Genomic DNA, 22,244 nt, shown 5'->3' with positions numbered 1-22,244 from the left:
CCCTGGCCGGCAAGAAACACTCCCCTTGTGACAGAGACCATCTTCGTTTCTCTGTCAGGCACACGGAGGCCCAAAGAGGTCTCAGAGCTGACAAACGGGGAGCTGGGATTAGAACCCAACTGTTTGCCTCCCCAAACCACCGAAGTACCAGGAAATGAGGGGCAATGACCCCAGCTTTCCCAGTGGGTCAGCTCAGCAGGCCGAGAGAGAGACAGATAAATAAGGCCTTTATATACAGAGAAGCATTATATAGTGGGGGGTGGAGGGGGTGGGTGGGGTGGCAGCGTAGGCGGCGGCAGCAGCGGGCGGGGCAGCCGGGCCAGCGGGGCCCCATCAGTGGGAGAAGATGCCCCGGAAGCGGGCCTTGTCCTCCTCATCCTTCTGGCGGATCCGTGCCTCCAGGGCCCGCAGCTCACGGCTCACCACAGGCGCCAGGGCTGGGTCCAGCTGCAACACCTTGGCGAAGTCAGCCTGGGCCTCCTGGGCGTTCCACACTGCCGCGTGGGCCTTGCCGCGCTTGAAGTAGGCCTTGACATTGTCTGCAGGGGGCACCAGTGGGCGGCAAGCACACAAGGGCATGAGAAAGGGGCGCCAGCCAGCACCCCACCTTGACTGCTGGCACCAGGGGCCCGGCGAGGATGGAGCCCTCCTGCCCTGAGGATGCCAACCCCGCCCCCAAGCCCCATTCCTATCTCACTGGCACAGCACAGCCCACGGCCCCACTGGGTGGGAGCTACTGGGTCAGGCTCCCATGGGAGTTCAGAATGGGGGTGATATTGAAGGCCCAGAGGTGATGGAGGAGGCTGCTGCCCTGCCCTGGCCACCCAGCACCCAGTGCTCACCATCATACTTATTGAGGATGGAGGAGCAGTGATCCAGCACTTCATAATACTCTTCGGCCACCAGCTTGCACTGACAGTAGTTGAGCAGCAGTGGGGTGATCTGCTGATCTAGCTGGATCCAGTCGGGCGACCCAGGCTGTTCCTGGGGACACGGAGGCAGGGAGGGGGCAAAAGACGCTGAAACCTGGGCCCCCTGGGGCCCTCCTGACCCCTCCCCTCACCCACTGCAGCCTCCAGGCAGCACCTTCATCTGAAGGTTCTTGAGGCAGGCGATGGCATCATAGTACTTGGCAGCGGCCTCCTTCACGTGGCCCTCACGGTATAACCGGTTGCCCTCCTGGTGGATAACTGGCACTGCCTTTGCCTTCTCCTCATCCGTCATTGCCCACGGGTCCTGCTGGTACGTGCCAGGGTTCTCCACCTGCCGGGGCATAGGCCAGGTCAGGGCCCGGGGTCAGCCCCTGGGCTGGCTGGGCCTGGGACACCGGGTACCAGAAGCAGTCACTTCTTCATCCACTGACCATTCAGCAAACGTGTGCAGCATCTCCTGCGTGCCCAGCACTGTGCTGGGGTCCAGAAACAGAGCAGTGAGCAAGATGGCAAAAAGCCCTGTCTTGGCAGAGACCTGAGGGAGCAGGGAGGGGCCCCAGGAGGGAGGGCACTGCCAGGTGTCCTTATGCCTGTCCCACCCCAGCCCCTGAACAGTCAGGGAGGCCACCAGCTCTGGGCAGGCGGGCAGAGCCGGCACCCACTCTGAAGCTGGGCAGTAGGGGGTTGGCCTGGTGGTCCCTCACCTTCAGCATCTCGATGTCGAAGATGAGAGGCTGGGGGTTCTGCTGCAGGGCGTCCAGGTCGGCGTGGCCCAGGGAGTTGTGCTCGTGCATCTGGGCGATGCCACAGCAGTGCCGCTGGCCCTCCAGGGGGTCCTTGCCGGCTGCGATGTTGCGTAGACTCTTGGCCACCAGTGGGTACAGCACCACGTGCTGCAGAGGGTGAGTGGGCAGGGGGGCTCTGTCAGCACATGCTGGCTGGTCATAGGCTCAAGAGGCCCCGCTCCTTGCCCCATCACCATCTGAGAAAGGGCACTGAGGCCCAGGAGGACTTTTCCTTCCCGACTCCTCCGGCCTCCCAGCCTTCCATCACTTTCAGGCCAAACGCCCACGCTTCTCGCCCCACAACACACAAACACACACTCCCACTGCCGGCCTGTCTCCCAAGACCTGACAAACCCAGGGGAATTCTCACCTCTCACCTGTCTTCCTCCCAGGCTTGCAGCCCACAAGCTGGGCTCCTCATCATTCCGGGGGCCCTTCCATACTCTGTTCCCAGCATCTCTTCTCTCTGGCCCCACCCCCACCCCTTTCGGGGCCCATCTCTGAGTTGGGATTAGGGCAGCAACTTCAAAATCCTCACGGGGGACCCTCAGGCATTGGAGACCTAGCTTTTTTATGGTTGGTTTTTTTTTTTTTTTTTTTTTTTAGTGTTGGCCTACTTTAATTTTTTTAACTTTTTGGCCACGTGACATGTAGGATCATAGTTCCCCAACCAGGGATCCAACCCATGCCCCCTGCATTGGAAGTGCAGAGTATTAACCACTGATCACCAGGGAAGTCCCAGGGACCTAGCTTTTGACCTTTCACTAGGGACACTTGCTGGGATGGCAGAAGCCAGACCATCCTCATGCCTAACCAGCTCTTCTCAATGACCCTGTCACTCGGGGCTGACTGCTCAGCTAATGTTCATCCAGTCAGCAGATATGTTCTGAGTCCTGGCTCTGGGCTGGCCCACACTAGGCACTTTCAAGGTAAACAGGCCTAATCCCTGCCCTGAAGTAGCCTAAATGCAGACAAAGGACCATATCCTGGCCATGCAGAGTATGAGAGGTGGAGAACCCAGAGGAGGGGTTCAAGTCAAGCACCAGTAGTCAGGGAAGGCTTCATGGGGGTGGTGACCCAGGAATTAGTTTGAAGTAGGAAGCAGGATGTTGGCTAAGGAGGAGATAGGAACACAGGGAGGTGAGTAGGAGGGAGACCCTGCAGGGGCCACGTGGGCATCTATGGCTTGTGCTTCAGCTTGACAGTGACCAGGAGCAGAGGGGATTGAAGCAAGGAGCTGTAGCGGTTATTGCACTTGATAGCCAGTTCCTGGCTGCAGTCTGGCTAAAGGAGAGGAAAAGGCAGACTAGGGGCCAGGAGGCCAGTGTCCTGGCGGTGCAGTGCCCTGGAGGGAGTCGGTGGTGGCCTGGCCAGGGCAGAGGATGGGGAATCGGGTGTGGCCAGACAGACGCAGGCAGGCGTGGGCCATGGGGTACCTTGACATCGCAGCAGAACTGGGCGATCTCGCCCTCCCGCATGGTGCGCACGATGGTCTCCCACACAGGCAGCTTGAACTTCTTGCCAATGATGAGCTCCATGGGCTTGCCGCGCACCCGGCTGTCGTCCAGCACGGCACCCTCCTCGTCACTGCGCAGAGTGCGGTAATGGAACGTGGCCTGCGGGCCGCAAATGGGATCAGACAAGGGCACGGCCTTCCCACAACCACAAGAACTAGGCCAGCTCACAGCCTGCAGGTGGCACAGGGACAGGGCTCATCCAGGGGTCACCACCTGACCTTTACCGCACCCCCAGGAGGGAAGGGGTCCAAGTCACATGACGAGTGGGTGGATGGGCTGGGACAAGAGCCCAAGGGGTCTAGCTTTAGTCGTTCTTTCAACAAATATCGACAGAGGATGAGATGGTTGGATGGCATCACCGACTCAATGGACATGAGTTTGCACAAGCTCCAGGAGATGGTAAAGGACAGGGAAGCCAGGCGTGCTGCAGTCCATGGGGTCGCAAAGAGTTGGACATGACTTAGCCATTGAACAACAACTACATGCCTGAGCTCTATGCTAGGCCTGGCAGTTGACAAAACAGACAAAAGCCCCTGCCCCTGTGGAGCTCACAGGGAACTTCTACAGGAAAGAGACGGGCCTCAAACAAAACACGCTCTGTGAGGTGGAGTGAAGTGCTATGGAACAGACATCTAAACGCAGCAGGGTAAGGCACAGCGAGTTCAGGGAGCCGGAGTCACTGAAGGAACTCCCTGGCAGTTCAGTGATTAGGAGATGACAGTTTCACTACTGGGGCTCAGGTTCAATCCCTGGTCAGGGAACTAGGATCCTGCAAGCAGCACTGTGTGGCCCCGCCCCCCTCCAAAAAAAACAGAGAGAAAGCAAAGACTTGAAGGAGAAGCAAGCCAGACAGATGCTGAGGTAGGAAGGGGTGGGAAATTTCTTGGCCAAAGAACAGCAGGTGCAAAGGCCTTGCAGAGGGGCAGTGCGTGGTGTGTTCACAAAGCGGCAGGCCAGTGCAGCAGCAGCAGCAGACTGAACCAGGGGATGGCGTGGTACCTCACGGGGTCATCAGGTCAGCAGGGAGGGACCCCACAGAGCCTAAAGCCCATGGTGAGGACTTTGGTTTTTCACTCTCAAATGGAAGCCACCGGTTGGCTCCAAGCAGAGGAGGGACATTATCTGATGCTGGTTCTGCTGCTGCAGGGATGAGACAGGTGGGAGAGCCGGGAAGACAGAAGCAGGAGGCGAGTTAAGACGTTACTGGAATAACCCAGGGGAGAGACGAAGGTGGCCTGGACCACGGTGGGAGTGGTAGAAATGGTCAGATCCTGAGTGTATCTTGAGGATCTTCTGGGGGGAGTGTATGAGAGGAGGCATGGAGACTGGGAGGTTTTTGGCCTGAGCAACCAAAAGGCTGGAGGGGCCCTACCCTGAGATGAGAGGGTCGAGGGGAGCAGGTTAAGTTGCCAATGAGATGTCCAGGTGGAAACGGTGAGTAGGGAACTGGATATCAACTTTAAGGGGGAGGGAAGGCTAGACACAGACATTTGGGAGTGGTCCAGGCATGCGTGGAGAGTTTCTTAAAAGACACAAACCTGGATGAGATCATCTCAGGGTGAGTGAAGAGAAGTCTCGAGACTGAACCCTCCACAGGATATGGTTAGAGGAACCCACATTCTTTCCCACCCCTAGCCAGCCCTCTGAACTCTGTTTCCGCATCAGTAAAATGGAGTTAGCAACAGTACTCACCTTACCACATGAGAATGAAAGCAAATAAACCTGTGAAGCACTGAGCACCATGCTCTTGTGAACCCTCAATCAATGCCGGTGATTGTTTATTTTGGTTTAATTTATTTGTCCCTATTCTTTCAGTGTCATTGTTCACAGATCATTACTATTTTTGGTGTTTTCTCCAACTGGTGTCTGTTCCATCCAAGATCTCCCTTGCCAAGACCTTCAAGGCCACCACCACCCCCCTACCCCCGCCCCAGCCCATGGGGAACTTCATCCTCATTCCTTCCCTCATCTCCAGAAGCATCCCTCTATGTATCACTGGTCACTAGGGGTACACAGCTCTGCCTCAGGGCCCTCCTGCGAGCCAGGCTAGGAGCTTCACCCTCACCATCTCTGCACAGCTCTTGTCAGCACAGTAGCTCTTACTTTGGGTGTCCCCAGCATGTCTCACATGTTCAGCTGTTCTAGTCGCTTCATTGTGTCGCTTCATTTTCAGGGCCAGGATCTTTACTCATTTGCTCAATATGCACGTCCTGAGTGACTGCTCTGCTGGGCACAGGGGCTGCCCCCAGGAAGCCCTTACTCTACAAACAAGTGGCAACTGGGAAAGGCCCTCCAGAAGAAGGAACTGCATGAGCAGGAGGTAAGCCTGGACACGTACATTATTAGGGTGGGGAGGGGTGGAAGAGGCTGGAGCTAGGGGCCTGGATGGGAGGCTCTTTATTTTTTAGCCCGACCCAATGCCACGAAGAGCAGTAGGAAAGCTGTCAAAAGGGTTCTCGTCTGGTAGACCCGACCTCCTGACCTGTTCTCTGGGTTTGCGCGTCCCAGGGCCTCAGTTTTACCATCTAAGCAATGGGAGCTGGTCTACGTTTTCACAAGGCCCTACCATCCATAGAAGACCTTGAACCTTGCAATCCAGGGGCTCCTCCCAGAGCCCAGCTTTCTCATCTGGGGTCCTCTCCAGCGCTGGGTCTGGGCAAGCAATGGGGTCAACCCCCTCACCTCCCGCAAAATGTTTACTGATAACTGACGGCCTCCCTGACCTATGTAGCCACTCGGCCAAGGCAGGGGGCGGAGCTCAAGCATCCGAATTCACCCTCTACTTAAATCCAGGCCAATCAGCGTCGAGCTCGGCATGTGAGCAGTAGGGGCACCGACCACTGCTGTCTGGGCATGCGCAATCTATCGCCTAAGGCCTCCTCCCGCCTCGCATGCGCACCGCGCCACCGACGGATTAAGGGGAAGCGGGTCGACACGAACCTTGGTTCCATCCTGAAAGTCAGGGAGCGCTCCTCGGCCCTCCTGTATCACACGCTTTTGGATCCCGTCTTCCCGGAGTCTTGCGATGATATCCGCCATCCTCCTTCCCCGCTGCTCTCTTTCGGCAACTTCCGGACTCGCTCGGCAGCTTCCGGACCTGCTTCGGCAACTTCTAGAACTTCGGCAACTTCCGAGCTGGCGCCATTTTGGCTAAGGGCAGACGCCTAAAAGAGCCCGAACATAGAAACGGGCTGTGATTGGTTCTCTGCTCCGCGGCTGAGCGCGCGGGTCAGGCCAGGGGCCGGGCCTGAGACTGGCCAGGGGCGGGACCAGAGAGGCGGGGCGGGGCCGGGGGCGTCCCTAGGAACTGTGTCCTTGAACTGATTTGGTTTGGGCCGTCCCAAGTGGCCGTGTGCCACGCTATTTAAAGTTGTAAAAGTAGCACGACAGCACTACAGAAGTGGGGGGAGGGAAGGTCGGCATCCGTAAGGCCACCTCCTAAAACTATTTATGTGTATCCCTTTTTATTTTTTCTTTTAGCTTGCCTAGCGCAATACTCGTTGTTTTCCATCCTGAATTTTTCTCATTAATCAGTCAATCTGGGTGTAAGAAGGAGGGGAAGGAGGCTTTCTGTATTCCCGTGGAAACTCTAAGCTCCCCAAGAGACTGACAGCCCAGTAGGTGCCCAGCGAATATTCGGGAATACAGGAATGATAGAAATGAGGCACTTCAGAGGCTAAAACATTTCTCTCCGCCTCTGGAAACTAGTCGTGAAGAATAGTTCTAAGCGTCTTCTCCCACTTTGGAGGTTTCAGTTCAGTTCAGTTCACTGGCTCAGTCATGTCCGACTCTGCGACCCCCATGGACTGCAGCACGTCAGGCTTGCCTGTCCATCACCAACTCCCAGAACTTACTCAAACTCATGTCCATTGTGTCAGTGATGCCATCCAACCATCTCATCTTCTGTCATCCTCTTCTCCTCTAGCCTTCAATCTTTCCCGCATCACGGTCTTTGCCAATGTGTCAGCTCTTTGCATCAGGTAGCCAAAGTGTTGGGGTTTCAGCTTCAGCATCAGTCCTTCCAAAGGCTATTCAGTACTGATTTCCTTTAGGGTGCACTGGTTGGATCTCCTTGCAGCCCAAGGTTTAGGTAACTGAATAAAGGGATGTCTTCAGGCCTGTGCACTGTCTGCACTCCATCTTCATAACTGGGAAGAATTACTGTCTGTCCCCTTTGCCCCACGTGCTGAGGGCTTCAGATATTTATGTTGGTTCATTTCCCCGAGAAGTCCCCTGAGAGAGGTGGAACCTCTGCAGCGAAAGGGAAACATGTTTTGTTTTTAGCTTTTGTTTTTTACTCACACGGGAAGTTTTACAGGCAAGTTCTGCCAAATTCTGAAGCAACGAGTTGTCTGTACTGTTACACAGATTGTTCCAGAAAATGGAAAAAGTGGGAAAGTCAACCAACATATTTTATGAGACTAGTTTAATCTTGATTCTGAAAAAGATACTTAAACCATAAGGCAAGACAAGTCTACATCAATTTTACTAATAAATATAGATATGAAGGATTCCCAGTTGGCGCAGGGGTAAAGAATCTGCCTGCCAATGCAGGAGACACAAGTGAGTCAGGTTTGATCCCTGGGTCGGGTAGCTCCCCAGGAGTAGGAAATTACAACCCTCTCCAGTATTCTTGCCTGGGAAATGGAGAGGAAATGGAGACTCCTCCTGGGAGAGGAGTCTGGAGGGCTACAGTTCTTGGGGTGGCAAAGAGTCTGACATGACTATGCGTGCATCCACACATACATAGATATGAAAAATCCTAAATGAATCCACTAGTATATATAACTTTCATGCATTGGAGAAGGCAATGGCAAATCCCAGAGACAGAGGAGCCGAGTGGGCTGCCGTCTATGGGGTCGCACAGAGTCGGACATGACTGAAGTGACAGCAGCAGCAGCAGAATATATAAAAACGCTCAGTGTGCTAAATGAGTGCCATTCACAAAAAGACAAATATTATTAATACATTATTCCATTTATATGAGGTACCTAGTCAGATTCACGGAGACAAAATTAAATGGTAGTTGAGTGGGGGGAGGGAAGGAATAAGGAGTTGTTTAATGGGTATGGTTTAGTTTTGCAAGATGAAAAGATCCTGGAGGTTGGTTATACAGCAATGTGAACATAGTTTTTTGTTGTTGTGTTTTTGCTTTTTTGCCACATGGCTTTCAGGATCTCAGTTTTCCAAACTGGGTTTGAACCCAGGCCGTGGCAACAAAAACCTAGAATCCTAACCGCTAGGCCGCTAGGGAATTCCTGTGAATATATTCGATAGCACCAGCGCACCACTACAAGCACTATTACAATATACAGCAAGGCTCTATATTGTCCCCCTGCTTATGTAACTTATATGCAGAGCACATCATGAGAAACGCTGGGCCGGATGAAGCTCAAGCTGGAATCAGGATTGCCAGCAGAAATATCAACAACCTCAGATACACAGATGACACCACCCTAATGGCAGAAAGTGAGGAGGAACTAAAGAGCCTCTTGATGAAGGTGAAAGAAAAGAGTGAGAAAGCTGGCTTAAAGCTCAACATTCAAAAAACGAAGATCATGGCATCCAGTCCGATCACTTCATGGCAAATAGATGGGGAAACAATGGAAACAGCGGCAGATTTTACTTTCTTGGGCTCCAAAATCACTGTGGATAGTGACTGCAGCCATGAAATTTAAGACACTTGCTGCTTGGAAGAAAAGCTATGAAACCTAGACAGTGTATTTAAAAGCAGAGACATCATTTTGCTGACAAAGGTCCTTATGGTCAAAGCTATGGTCTTTCCAGTGGTCATGTATGAATGTGAGAATTGGACCATAAAGAAGGCTGAGTATTGAAGAATTGATGCTTCCCAACTGTGGTGCTGGAGAAGACTCTTGAGAGTCCCTTGGACTTCAAGGAGATCAAACTAGTTAATCCTAAAGGAAATCAACCTTGAATATTCACTAGAAGGACTGATGCTGAAGCTGAAGCTTCAAAATACGCTGAAGCGGAAGCTTTGGCCACCTGATGTGAAGAGCTGACTCGCAGGAAAAGGCCCTGATGCTGGGAAAGATTGAGAGCAGAAGGAGAAGGGGGTGACAGAGAATGAGATGGTTGGATGGCATCATTGACTCAATGGACATGAGTTTGAGATATTGAAGGAAGCTCCTGGAGATATTGAAGGAAAGGGAAGCCTGGCCTGCTGCAGTCCATGGGGTCACAAAGAGCCGGACATGACTTAGCAACTGAACAACAAAGAATTACTGAACTTTGCACTTTAAAATGTTTAAGATAATAAATTTCATGTGTATTACCCACAATTAAAATTTTAAAATGCTTTCTCAAAAGAAAAAAAGGGGGGAGGGGGGACTTCCCAGTGGTTCAGTGGTTAAGAATCTGCCTTTCAATGCAGGGGAAGTGGATTCAATCCCTGGCTGGGCAACTAAGACCCCACATGCCATGGGAAACTGAGCCCGAACGCCGAAACTATTGAGCTTGTGTGCTTAGAGCCCACCTCAGCTAAGATCCCACACAGCCAAATAAATAACTTTTTAAAAACAGAAAAAAAAAAAGATCAAGTAGGGCTTATTCCAAGAATGTATGAATGGTTTAACATTAGAAACATCCATCACTGAACTTCCCTGGTGGTCCACTGGTTAAAGCCACACTTCTAGTGCAGGAGGCTCAGTTACTCCCTGGTTAGGGAACTAAGATCCCACATGCCACGTCCTTTAGCCAAAAAAAAAGAAATCCATAATTATAATTCATCAGATCAGTGAATTAAAGGAGAAAACTCATATATTTATTTCAAAATATACAGAAAAAGTATTTGATTAAATTTGCTTTGATGACTATGATAAAAACTCATAGGGGAAAAGAGAAACTTTATCAGAATGACACAAGCCATATGCAATTAATATGATGGATAAATACTCACATTCCCTTCAAGATCAGGAACAAAGTAAGGAATGCTCCCTATCAATGATGTTGTTTAGCAAAGTATTGGAAGTCCTGGCCAAAGCAATAAACCAAGAAAAAGAAATGAGTGATTATATCTACATAGAATATCCAACAGAATCTACAGATAATTTTAATAAATTAGAGTCAGCAATGTTACAAAATTAATACCGCTCTTAACATTATCAATCAGTTCAGTTCAGTCACTCAGTCAAGTCCAACTCTTTGCGACCCCATGAATCACAGCACGCCAGGCCTCCCTGTCCATCACCAACTCCCGGAGTTCACTCAAACTCATGTCCATTGAGTCGGTGATGCCATCCAGCCATCTCATCCTCTGTCATCCCCTTCTCCTCCTGCCCCCAATCCCTCCCAGCATCAGAGTCTTTTCCAATGAGTCAACTCTTCGCATGAGGTGGTCAAAGTATTGGAGTTTCAGCTTCAGCATCAGTCCTTCCAATGAACACCCAGGACTGATCTCCTTTAGGATGAATTGGTTGGACCTCCTTGCAGTCCAAGGGACTCTCAAGAGTCCTCTCCAACACCACAGTTCAAAAGCATCAGTTCTTCGGCGCTCAGCTTTCTTCACAGTCTAACTCTCACATCCACACATGACCACTGGAAAAACCATAGCCTTGACTAGTCGGACCTTTGTTGGCAAAGTAATATCTCTGCTTTTGAATATGCTATCTAGGTTGGTCACAACTTTCCTTCCAAGGAGTAAGCGTCTTTTAATTTCATGGCTGCAATCACCATCTGCAGTGATTTTGGAGCCCAAAAAATAAAGTCTGACACTGTTTCCACTGTTTCCCCTTCTATTTCCCGTGAAGTGACGGAACCGGATGCCATGATCTTCGTTTTCTGAATGTTGAGCTTTAAGCTAAAACTTAACTAAAAAAAGCTAAACTTTTTCACTCTCCACTTTCACTTTCATCAGGAGGCTTTTTAGTTCCTCTTCACTTTCTGCCATAAGGGTGGTGTCCTCTGTATATCTGAGGTGATTGATATTTCTCCCGGCAATCTTGATTCCAGCTTGTGTTTCTTCCAGTCCAGCGTTTCTCGTGATATACTCTGCATATAAGTTAACTAAGCAGGGTGACAATATACAGCCTTGACGTACTCCTTTTCCTGTTTGGAACCAGTCTGTTGTTCCATGTCCAGTTCTAACTGTTGCTTCCTGACCTGCATACAGATTTCTCAAGAGGCAGGTCAGGTGGTCTGTATTCCCATCTCTTTCAGAATTTTCCACAGTTTATTGTGATCCACACAGTCAAGGGCTTGGCATAGTCAATAAAGCAGAAATAGATGTTTTTCTGGAACTCTCTTGCTTTTTCGATGATCCAGCGGATGTTGGCAATTTGATCTCTGGTTCCTCTGCCTTTTCTAAATCCAGCTTGAACATCTGGAAGTTCACAGTTCACGTACTGCTGAAGCCTAGCTTGGAGAATTTTGAGCATTACTTTACTCGCATGTGAGATGAGTGCAATTGTGCGGTAGTTTGAGCATTCTTTGGCATTGCCTTTCTTTGGCATTATCAATAACCCACCCAAAAATGTAGTAGAAAATAAACAGCAATACAAATCAGAAAGCATTTAGGAAATAACGCAGCCCAGAGCTTTTTGGAGAAAAAAAATTTTAAGAGCATAAAAGAAAATACAAATAACTGAAATGGCATACCTTGTTAATGACTAGAACAGCTTAACATTTAAAGCTGTGATTTCTTCTGAAATTAATCTAAAAATTAAGTGAAATCCCAGTGATAATTTGGAGGATATTTATAGAAGATTTTTGTAATACTTTTGTAGGAGAATAAAAGTTTGTGAAAAGCTAGATCAAATTTGAAAAAGCTGACCAAAGCAGGGGACTTTCCCTGCCATATTAAACTGCAGGGCAAACCATAGGAATAAAAAGCACATGGTACTGGCTGAGAATTAGTCAAGCGAACCCAAGGAACCAAAATCAGACCTTAAAATAGATATATACGTTAGCAACAACATACTTGATGTCTGATAAAAATGGCACCTTTCAGAAGGAGAAAGAACTGATGGTTTCAGCAGATAGTGCTGAGGAAACAAACTCACTGCACACTGAAATAAATCTGGATGTCTTCTTGTTCTACCCCGTGCAAAGATAGAAACTATAGGGTTAAGGATCTCATGAATTGCTTTAATCCTTAACGCTGATCAAGTATTGACACATGCCAGACACTGTGTTATGCTGCTGGTTGTGTACTAATTTAATCTTAAATTAATGTCCTGAGAAGGAAACACACTGTTATTAGCCCCATCTGACAATGAAGGAAACTGAGGCACAGAGAGGTCATGTAACTTGCCCAAAGCAAGGTCATGACCAGGGTACAGTGGGTCATGTAAGATCTAATCCCATTTTTATTCAAAATTTTGATATTTTGTTCATCGTTCAAAAATTTTGATATTTTTACCTCCAATTTTATTTTATTTTTTAAAAATAATGCATTAAGGACTTCCCTCATGGTCCAGTGGTGAAGAATCTGCCTTGCAATGCAGGGGACAGGTTTGATCCCTGGTCAGGGAGCTAAGGTCCTACGTGCAGTTAAACCCGAGCTTCACAACTATTTGGCCCTGGATCTCTGGAGCCCACACACAGTGAAAAGATTCCACATCCCACAGTGAAGACCCTGTACGCACAACTGAGACATGGCACAGTTGAACAAACAAATATTTAAAAGTAATGTATTAAAATATTGTTGATCTTGCTTACTGAGTTTTTTGGTGTCACCCAAGATGAGTGCCTCACTCCCCTCCACCTAGTCCTGACCCTCCGAGATCCCAGAGCTAGCCCAGAGAAGGCTGGAATTCCAGTGCGACAAACCTGATGGATTTGACTATACAAAAATGAGGATGGTTCTTTAAGGGCAACTTAGACAAAGTAAGGAGACAAAGACAAACAGGAAAGAGAGATATGCAACAAAAACCAGCAAGGAATTAATAATTAGATATGTACAGACCTGCAACGCAGCAGGAAAAAGGCTTGAAACACAACAGGAAAAAATGGATGAAGGGTAGGGACAGACAATTCGCAGAAGAGGAACCACCATGAACTGACATGTGCCTGAAGAGCTGTTCAATTCTCCTGTTCCATTCATCCATGCTTCCATTGCAGGGGGCCTGGTCAGGGTACAAAGATCCCAGGTGCCTCTGGGTGCAGCTCCCTCAAAAAATCTAGCTTAATCGGCTATTACAAAGTTGGAATACTGAGGGCCTAGAGAAAACCGGAACCTGTATGGTGAGAGCGCAAATGTGCACAGCTGCTCAAGAGCCCATCCGTGATACTTTGTGAAGTCAGTGGTGCATGTACCCTATGGCCTGGGAGTTCTATTTCAAGAGGGGTTTTTCCACTCTTCATAAGAGGACATTGTGAAGATGTTTCCAACAGCGACTTATGTGATGGGGGCACTGAGGCCAAGCTATGCATATATCATTGAAGGCTGTGGTGGATAATAAAAGTGCTGAATGCTCAACATGGTATGCTGAATGCAGTTAGTAGAAGCAAAAAGGTGGAAGGTGGAAAACGTTAATGCTGAGTATAAAAACGTGAACAACAGAATGAGTATTATACACAATACTATGTAAATTGCAAACACACCCGTGTAGGAGCCAACGCCACGTGGAGCAGAGGCCCAAGCAGGATTCAAAGCAGCGGACTGAGCACACTGATGTGGGGGTCCCAAGGAAGGCAGGAGGGAAAACAGGAGCGAAGGAAGGAAAACAACTCAAGACGAGTTCAATACTTCGTAACGCAAGACGGGCCTTGTTCATAGTGATGGTGTGTCACAAACCGTGCAGGATTGACTCAGCTCTGTACACGGAGTCACAGGATGAACGAGGGTGGGTGGATGGAGGAGCATGAGCCCCCCTAGCCTGCATTCGAATCCCACTCCTACTACTCGCAAGCATGTGGGAACTGGGGGTGAAGCCCTCGTTCATGTTGTCCACAAATATTTATTGAGGATCTGTTCAGTGCCAAACACTGTTCTGGGCACAGTGGACACAGTGTTGAATAAGACAGTGTCAAACAACATAATTTCAGGTAAGTGCTGTGTGATATGAAACTGGCTTTAGATTGCATAGTTGGCCACGGCTTCTCTGAGAGGCGACATTAGAGCAGAGACACACATGATGAAAAAAATCCCCCCACCCCCACCCCGGTGAAAGAGCAAGGTTAAGTGCTTTCCTGGCATAGAAAAAAGCGTGTGCAAAGGCCCTGAGGTGGAAGGAGCTTGGCCTGTGTGGCTGAATGAGGTGAAAGAGGGGCAGAGGGGGACTTGATGAGATTGGGAGAGATAGGCAGCAACCGTTCAGAGCTCTGTGTGGGCTTTAGTCAAGAGTTCAGGTATTATTCTAATCACAGTGGAAAACCAAGGGATGGCAGAGGAGTGACTTGACAGCATATTTAAAAAACAAAAAAGTTTTATTGAAGACTAACACAGAAAAGGACCAGATATGTTTTAAAAGACCACTTTGCCTGCTGCGTGGAAGCCAGTGCAAGCCACATAAGCTCTCTTTTCCCACATCGGCACCTAGACAGCATATTAAAAAGCAGAGACATTACTTTGCCGACAAAACTCCATCTAGTCAAAGCTATGGTTTTTCCTGTAGTCATGTATGGATGTGAGAGTTGGACTATAAAGCAAGCTGAGTGCTGAAGAATTGATGCTTTTGAACTGTGGTGCTGGAGAAGACTCTTGATAGAGTTCCTTGGACTGCAAGGAGGTCCAACCAGTCCATCCTAAAGGAAATCAGCCCTGAATATTCATTGGAAGGACTGATGCTGAAGTTGAAACTCCAATACTCTGGCCACCTGATGCGAAGAACTGATTCATTTGAAAGGACCCTGATGCTGGGAGAGATTGACGGCAGGAGGAGAAGGGGACGACAGAGGATGAAATGGTTGGATGGCATCAGCGACACGATGGACATGAGTTTTAGTAAGATCCGGGAGTTGGTGATGGACAGGGAGGCCTGGCGTGCCGCAGTCCATGGGATCACAAAGAGTCGGACACGACTGAGCGACTGGACTGAACTGAACTGCACGGTGGTGACAATCCCTCTCCCGAGCAGGACCGTGGTGAGTAAGGGTGGGAAAACAGTCCTCAGGAGTCTCCTCGGCACTCAAGGAGAGGGCTGGGACGCAGACGGCTCTGTCGCAGGCTTGGAAGGCTGGCGCGTGGCAGCCCCTCCAAGACCCTCGTATACACCCAGGGATTGCTTCCGAGAGTGGTGTTTGGGGCGGCCGCTAGGCGGCGCGGCGAGCCCAGCTCGTTCCGGACGAGGGCCCAGTCCATCGGTCTGCTCGGCGCTCGGCAGCTCTGGCCTGCTGAAGGCGGACGGGGGCGGGGCCGTCATGTGAGGGCGGGGCCTCGGCCAGGGCCCCGGACCGTCGAGCAACCTAGACGACGGCACGGGGGCGGGGCCTGCGCGCGGGGGCGGGGCCTGCGGGCGCAGAAGGCGACCGCGCAGCGCGCCTGAGCGGGCCGGGGCCATGAGTGCCTCCCGGCCCCAGTTCAGCATCGATGACGCCTTCGAGCTGTCCTTGGAGGACGCGGGCCCTGGGCTCGAGCCCAGCGGGGTCGCCCGCTTCGGGCCGCTGCACTTCGAGCGCCGGGCCCGGTTCGAGGTGGCCGACGAGGACAAGCAGTCCCGGCTGCGCTACCAGGTGAATCGCCCGGCCCACCTCACCCAGCCCTCGCCTGAGTCTGGGCGGACCCCAGGCCGGACCCCGGAGAACCCCAACTCGAGGATCTGCCTAGAGGCCTCGGCCAGAGCGGGAGACCGCCCACGGGAGGTGGCCGCTGGTCCAAATTCCTGCCCAGACCCTCTCCGCTCTGATTTCAGCCCCCAGCCACTATTGGAGAGCTCACACCTAGGAGCTCGCCCCACCCCAGCTGGAGACCCCAACCTTGAGTCCCCATTCATCCTGGCTACTGACCCTCCCTCTCCTTACCCCATAGGAATGGGGAACTCTTCTGTACTTGAACCAAACTTTGTCCGTACTCAGAAGCAGCCCTGAGAGCCCCAGGCCAGATAATCCAACGGGAACCAGCACCCCCTGTTCTGTTCTGGAAGTCCCCACCCCATCCTTTCCTCCAGAGCTGAAGGCCCTGACTCACACGATGAGTGAGTCCTTGCCTGTGCCATGGCTCCCACTAAACTGGAAATCCCCCTTTTTCCAGAGGACCTCCACCATCTCTAGACTCCTTGTCTTGGGAACCTGAACAAGATTCCTGTTCCCCAAACCTAGAAAGGATTGGCCTGTCCTTCCCTGGCCTCCCAAATCCAGGGCCTCCATACTGGGCCCCCGAAATACCATCCTGACACCTCCACCCTGACCCCCAAAGCTTGGGAGATCTCCTGGCCCCTGCTGGCTCCTCCTGCCAAAGCCCCCAGCACATACTCCTACCTGGGTTTCAGTTTCTGTGAATCACCAAACCCGTTTGGCGGGGAGGGCGGAGGGAGCAGCTGTCAGGCGGCCAGGCAAACAGCTGTGTGGGCTCCCTTTCTTCCTCTCCACCAGAGGGGAGTGAGGAAGGGCCTGAGCCCAGTAACCCCTCTGAGCCCTGTGTTCTGGAATAGAATCTGGAGAACGATGAGGATGGAGCCCAGGCCTCTCCGGAGCCAGATGGGGGAGTCAGCACCAGGTCAGGGCCAGGTGGGGACCCACCCCGTACTCCTAGCCCCATGCTTCTGGCTCCCGTCCCCAGGCCCTGCTCAGTCGTGCACCTCACCTCGCTCAGCTCTCTCATGTCCTGTCCTAAAGAGACCCCTGCGTGGGGTCCCTGTCCTGCACCCTACCCTAGTGCCAACCTTGCCCGCCCACCTCACCAGGCTCTTTATCCTGCAGAAACCCCCGGCCTGGGCTGCCCCTGTCTTCTCACAGGTGACTTGTCCTGCAGAAACCCCCAGCCCTTGAATTCCTCTTCACCCTGGTGCTCTCTCAGTGTCCCTTCTGGAGGAACACCCGGCCCCAGTCTCCACACTATCCCCCACAACGTTATGATTCCTGTCCCAAAGGGTCCCTTTCCTCACCTCCCCTGTCCCCTCACTGGGCCCACTTGTCCTGTAGGGATTCTGGCCGAACATCCATCCGCAGCTCCCAATGGTCCTTTAGCAGCATCAGCAGCAGCACTCAGCGCTCCTACAATGCGTGCTGCAGGTGAGACTCTGCCCTGATCCCACCACCAGTGGCCCCTGCCCCCACACAGGCAGCGCCGGCTACTCCCCCGCGGTCCTCCGGGCAGGGGAGGGTGCACACCGGAGGAGGTGGGCCTCCTGTCACCATGTCCACACTCTTCTTGCTCTGCTGCCATCCAGCTGGACTCAGCACCCTTTGATCCAGAAGAACCACCGGGTAGTGCTGGCCTCCTTCCTGCTTCTCCTGCTGGGGCTGGGTGAGTGCCCTGCCTACCCCCATCAGGGCTCCACCCTCCTTTTGCTCAGGTTCTGCATCCCTCGTGAACCACCCAGCACCCTGAGGAGGCAGCTGGCTCTCATGACCCCACCCCCATTTTACAGATGAGGAAGCTGAGGCCTTGGGAGGGGCAGGTGCAGCCTCCTGGTCACACAGCCAAGAAATCACACATAGTTGAAAATGGAACCTGGTTCCATGCTCCAAACTTTTCCTTTTTTTTTTTTTTTTTTTCAGTCTGTTTAATCCATTAGGGAAGAGAAAGTAACAGCTACTATTTATTCTGTGTCTACTTTAAACCAGATGCAGGGCAGGCTTCCTTACCGAGGTCACACAGCAAGTGAGAGGTAGGGCCATGACTCAGAACCTAAATGTAGGGGCAGGTGAGCAAGGATACGCCTGGCCCAGTGGCCAGGACTGCGGACTACCCTGCCAGCCCGATCCACAGGGTACCTGTCAGTTCCCTTCCTCTGGAGTCTGAGAGCTGACAAGGACCTCTCCCCTGTACCCATTACTCAGATGGGGAAACTGAGGCCCAGAGCAGGGAGAAACCAGAGCCAGATGTTTTGACTTCTTTTCTCCTCATTCTGTGGGGCTGAGCAATCAGGGTCCCCGTGAAAGAATCTAGGGTGGGGATCAAGAGGAGCCCATAACGTGGGCCCAACTGTGGCAGCCGCTCTCTGTCCTCCAGGAAGGTCAGAGCACCCTAGCAGGAAAGCTGGGCAGCATCCTTGTTTCAGCTCTGGGTGAGTGCAGGGGAGGGAGCTGCCACCTTCCCAACACTTGCAAGTCACACTGGCTACCTGCCTTACCTCATTTTATCCTCATCACCCAACAGGGCAAACATTATTACTATCCCAGTTCAAAAATAAGGACACAGGTGAAAGGTCACAGCTGGGAGGTAGATGAGCTGGGATTTAAACCCACATAAGTGACATTGCCAGGCCTGTGGGCCGCCAGAACCCATAAATTAGAAAGAGGAATTAGAAAAAGATGCCTCTTCTGAGTGGGCAGAGCCCACAGCCATGAGCCAGGACACTGAGAGTGAGTTTCAGCCGCATCTCGTCCTTTTTGAGGTGTTCTGTGCAGGACACAAACCACACAGCAGTCCATGGTGGTCCTTCAAGCCTCTGCTGTACCCCTCCCATTTTCAGGGATGCAGAGCCCAGCTCCCCATCTCCGTGCCTATCCCATCCTATAACTGGGGACCCCGGACTCTCAGCATCTGAAAAATTGATCCAGCCGTGATCTCAGCTTCCCCAGTGCCCACTGTCATTAACCAAAGTCCACATCCCTCTCCAGGGCCTACAGGCCCTGCCAAACTCCTGAAACCTGGACCCTGCCTCTCCAGTCTCCCCAAAAGCTGGAAGTGCCTGGAAAGTTCCTCCAGACTCTGGGCCTTTGCCAGGCTGTTCCCCCATCTGGAACATTGCTCTCCCTTTCTGCGTGTGGGATGCCCAGAACAAAGCCTCTTAAGTCAGATTACCTCCACCCTCCCAATAACAGCCAGGGACAAGTTCCTCCGCCCCCCCCCCCAAACTCTGTGCCTCAGTTTCCTCTTCTTCGCAATGGGGACGATAATACCTATCTCATTCAATCAAGGTGACAATTAAATAAGGCACTGCATGTAACACCGTTAGCCCAGTGCCTGGTATCACCAGGTAAAAGATGACTAAATGGTGACTGCTACTGCTACCCCTGCTCAGCTTAGATGCCACTGCCTCCAAGGAGCCCTCTCTGATTCCCCAGGCTCCTGAGCTGCCTGATCACAGGGGTTGTAGCTTGGAGGTTCTTGTTGGTTGCTCCACTCTGGAAGGGCCTGGAGGCAGAGACCTCATCTGCCATTCCCTATGGGATTCCCAGTATCAGGCACTCAGCAGTTAAATTCCATAAGTGTTTGCTGACTGACTGAAGGAGCCACACCAAGGAGCAGACAAAAATGTTCTTTCACGGACATTTCCCAGGGCCTGCCAGGTGTCCTGCCCTGAAAACACAGCTTGGTGAGCTTCCCCTGGAGGTTCTCTACCCAGGGGGCCTTCAGCTTAGGTGCGGGACACCATTCCTCAGACCTAAGCCTTGTGGGAGATTGCGGGTGGAGGTCCCCACCTTGCCACCAGCTTCTGCCTCCTGTGGCGCCTGCTCTCACCCTCGCGCCTCCATTTGTGTGCAGTGCTGATCCTGACCGGCGTGGGACTGGAGGTGGCCCCCTCGCCAGGTGAGCGGCCCCTCCGACCCCCCGCAGGCAGCGCTCACTCCCCTCCTGCGCCCAGGGGTCCTTGGCAAGCCCTTCCACTTCCTCCAGCGGTCAGCACCCTCCCGGCAGGAAACGGCCCCTGTGACCTCGGAGAGGGAGACTTGCCCAAACACTGAGCCAGCCCGGGAGCCTCCCTGCCCAGACCCGACCCCTCCTCCCCTCCTGCAGGTGTCTCCAGCGCCATCTTCTTTGTGCCGGGCTTCCTGTTGCTGGTCCCAGGAGGTGCGAGTGGGCGGTGGGCAAGGGCGGGATAGGGGCGGGGCGGGGCGGGGCGGGGCCCTGGGCAGGCTGTGGACGGGACGGGCCGTGGGCGGGGCCCGCCACTGACAGGCCCCGCCCTGCAGTCTACCACGTGATCTTCATCTACTGCGCCGTCAAGGGTCACCGGGGCTTCCAGTTCTTCTACCTGCCCTACTTCGAGAAGTGAGCAACCGGCGGTAGACGGCGGGATCCAGCGTCAGCGCCGAGAGGCCCCAGTGTGTGCGGCCTCCTCGCATCCCTAGAGGGGCACTCCCGGCGTCTGCGCCCGGCTTCGGTTCCCTCATCTCGAGGGAAAAGCCCCGCCGGGACCCGCAAGCCCCCTAGTCCTCTCGGGAGTTTGCTCAGGAAGTTTGGGGCATGTGGGTCTCGGGCCACTACCTGAGCCTGGGAAAGTCGCCCCTTCCCTCTCTGTGCCTTAACTTATTCTCGGGCCCTGGAGTTGCTGGGTTGGTGATATTTTGTGCTAATAAAAGCGGTGCTTAATTTCAGCCCACAGTTGGCTTTTTGCTTGCCACCAGCCCACCGGGCTGGCCACAGCCTCCTCCCAGAAAGGCCAAGAGAAGGACGGACCATGGGCTTGAAGGGCTCTGAGCCTGTTCCTCCCTATGGTACACATACAGCTCTGACGCTCCGAGACTTGCCCAAGGTCACACAGCTCGTTAGCAGCAAAGCTGGGCCTGAGCTCTTCTGCCCTGCAAGCCTGGTGAAGGCTCTCCCCGCCCTTAGCTGAGTTGGTCCTGCTGGGTCTCCACTCAGAGGGGCAGCACTGGTGCCTTCCTCATCCCCCCACCCACTCCCCCCAGCCCTGGCCAGGGGCAATCTGGTGACGCAGGCCTGGGGCCTGGAGGCTGGTATCCTGGTTCCAGCCTGGCTCTGGGGCCCTGGGCTGCCAGGGCCAGCTCCTAATGTGGGCCACCAGGAGGAGCTGCCCAGACTCCTCCACCCACTGCCCTACTTCCCAGGCCCAGGGGTTGGGAAAAGCAGGGGCAAAGGACATAGGAAGCAGGGCCCGTATGACAGAAAGCCTCAATGATCAAAGACTCTTAGAATTACAGAACATTGGAAACAGACCATGGCAGAATTCTGGAAGGACCAAGCATCTCTGGATCTCAATAACCAGGAAACAATCTGAGCACCCTGGAATCTGAGCTCATAATAGCTGCCATTTATCAGACTCTTAAGAAGGCACCAGGTTGTGTGCTAAGCACTTAACACAGGTTATTTCTGGTCATCCTCCAAGAAAACCGAGGCCCAGAGAGACTGGGTCAGCCAAGGGCAGAGTTAGGAACATAACCCAGGGCTTCTGTGACTTGAGCGGGAGGGGTGTCAGCAAGCCGGTATGGTCCCCAGCTAACCAACTGGCCGAATGAGTGTGGGCCAAGTAGACCCTGTTCGTATTATGTGTTCACAGTCTTCCACCCCCAGTAAAACATGAGTGCCATAAGATGGTGTTTGGTCTGATGTGGCCTCTACTGTGTCTGCAGCAGCCAGGATGGTACCTTTAGATTTCTGTGATTTTGTTGAATGAACACCAAGGCCCCTGCTCTCACACCTGATCTGGCCAACCCAGACTTCCCACTCTCAGCCACCAATCAAGGCACTTTAAGGGGCACCAGTTAGATGCAGGAACTCCTAAATGAGTGATTCTCAAGTTAGCTGGAGGAAAAGGACCAGTTTTCATTTCTAATGTATTGTGGACCAATGCTTTAGTAAGATAAAAGCCCACAGTTTGTATTAGCAGACTAATCAGAAAATTATTACATTTCAATAGATACGATCCGAACAAACATGGAAAAAAAAGAAAAGTTCTAAAAACCATTCATTGAAAGTGGGCAAATTAGCAATTAACATAGAGCTGTTGCCATGCCCATCATTTTTTGTCACTTCACAGTCTTAAGTGATTCTGTTAGAAGTTTTTCTCTAACCAGAAGTGATTCTCCATAAGACTACCTCAGAGATTTCTCTGGTGGTCCACTGGTTAAGAACGCACCTTCTAGTGCAGGGGATGCGGATTTGATCAGGGAACTAAGATCCCACATGCTTCAGGGCAACTACGCTGGTGCGCCACAACTAGACAGAAGGCCATGCCGTGTAGGAAACAGCCACCGTGCTG

At 52.2% G+C, this 22,244-nt stretch overlaps 1 protein-coding gene and 1 long non-coding RNA gene across 5 annotated transcripts; both read left to right on the top strand.

Annotated features, from left to right (window-relative positions):
- The first annotated feature begins 288 nt into the window (after positions 1 to 288).
- LOC132658377 (uncharacterized) lies at positions 289 to 11,492 on the top strand. The gene is made up of 2 exons (XR_009597950.1): positions 289 to 5,554; positions 6,028 to 11,492. It is a non-coding gene; the product is annotated as an uncharacterized LOC132658377 (long non-coding RNA).
- Positions 11,493 to 15,652: 4,160 nt separating this feature from the next.
- Positions 15,653 to 20,619, top strand: TMEM134 (transmembrane protein 134). 4 transcript variants are annotated; one of them, XM_027959617.3, is made up of 7 exons: positions 15,653 to 15,867; positions 16,785 to 16,849; positions 17,275 to 17,364; positions 17,523 to 17,599; positions 19,787 to 19,831; positions 20,039 to 20,092; positions 20,215 to 20,619. In XM_027959617.3, the coding sequence occupies exons 1-7, from the start codon at positions 15,694 to 15,696 to the stop codon at positions 20,295 to 20,297; spliced, it is 588 nt and encodes a 195-aa protein (XP_027815418.1). In that variant the 5' UTR covers positions 15,653 to 15,693; the 3' UTR covers positions 20,298 to 20,619. The 4 variants fall into 4 exon arrangements, with proteins under 4 accessions (XP_027815418.1, XP_027815419.1, XP_042093998.1 ...); XM_027959618.3 differs by lacking the exon at positions 16,785 to 16,849; XM_042238064.2 differs by lacking the exon at positions 17,523 to 17,599.
- Positions 20,620 to 22,244: the final 1,625 nt, after the last annotated feature.

The sequence above is a fragment of the Ovis aries genome, chromosome 21, assembly GCF_016772045.2.
Source record: "Ovis aries strain OAR_USU_Benz2616 breed Rambouillet chromosome 21, ARS-UI_Ramb_v3.0, whole genome shotgun sequence".
In the NCBI taxonomy this organism is placed as follows: Eukaryota; Metazoa; Chordata; class Mammalia; order Artiodactyla; family Bovidae; genus Ovis; species Ovis aries.
The sequence above is the reverse complement of the archived record's forward strand: the minus strand, read 5'-3'. Positions and strand labels throughout refer to the sequence as shown.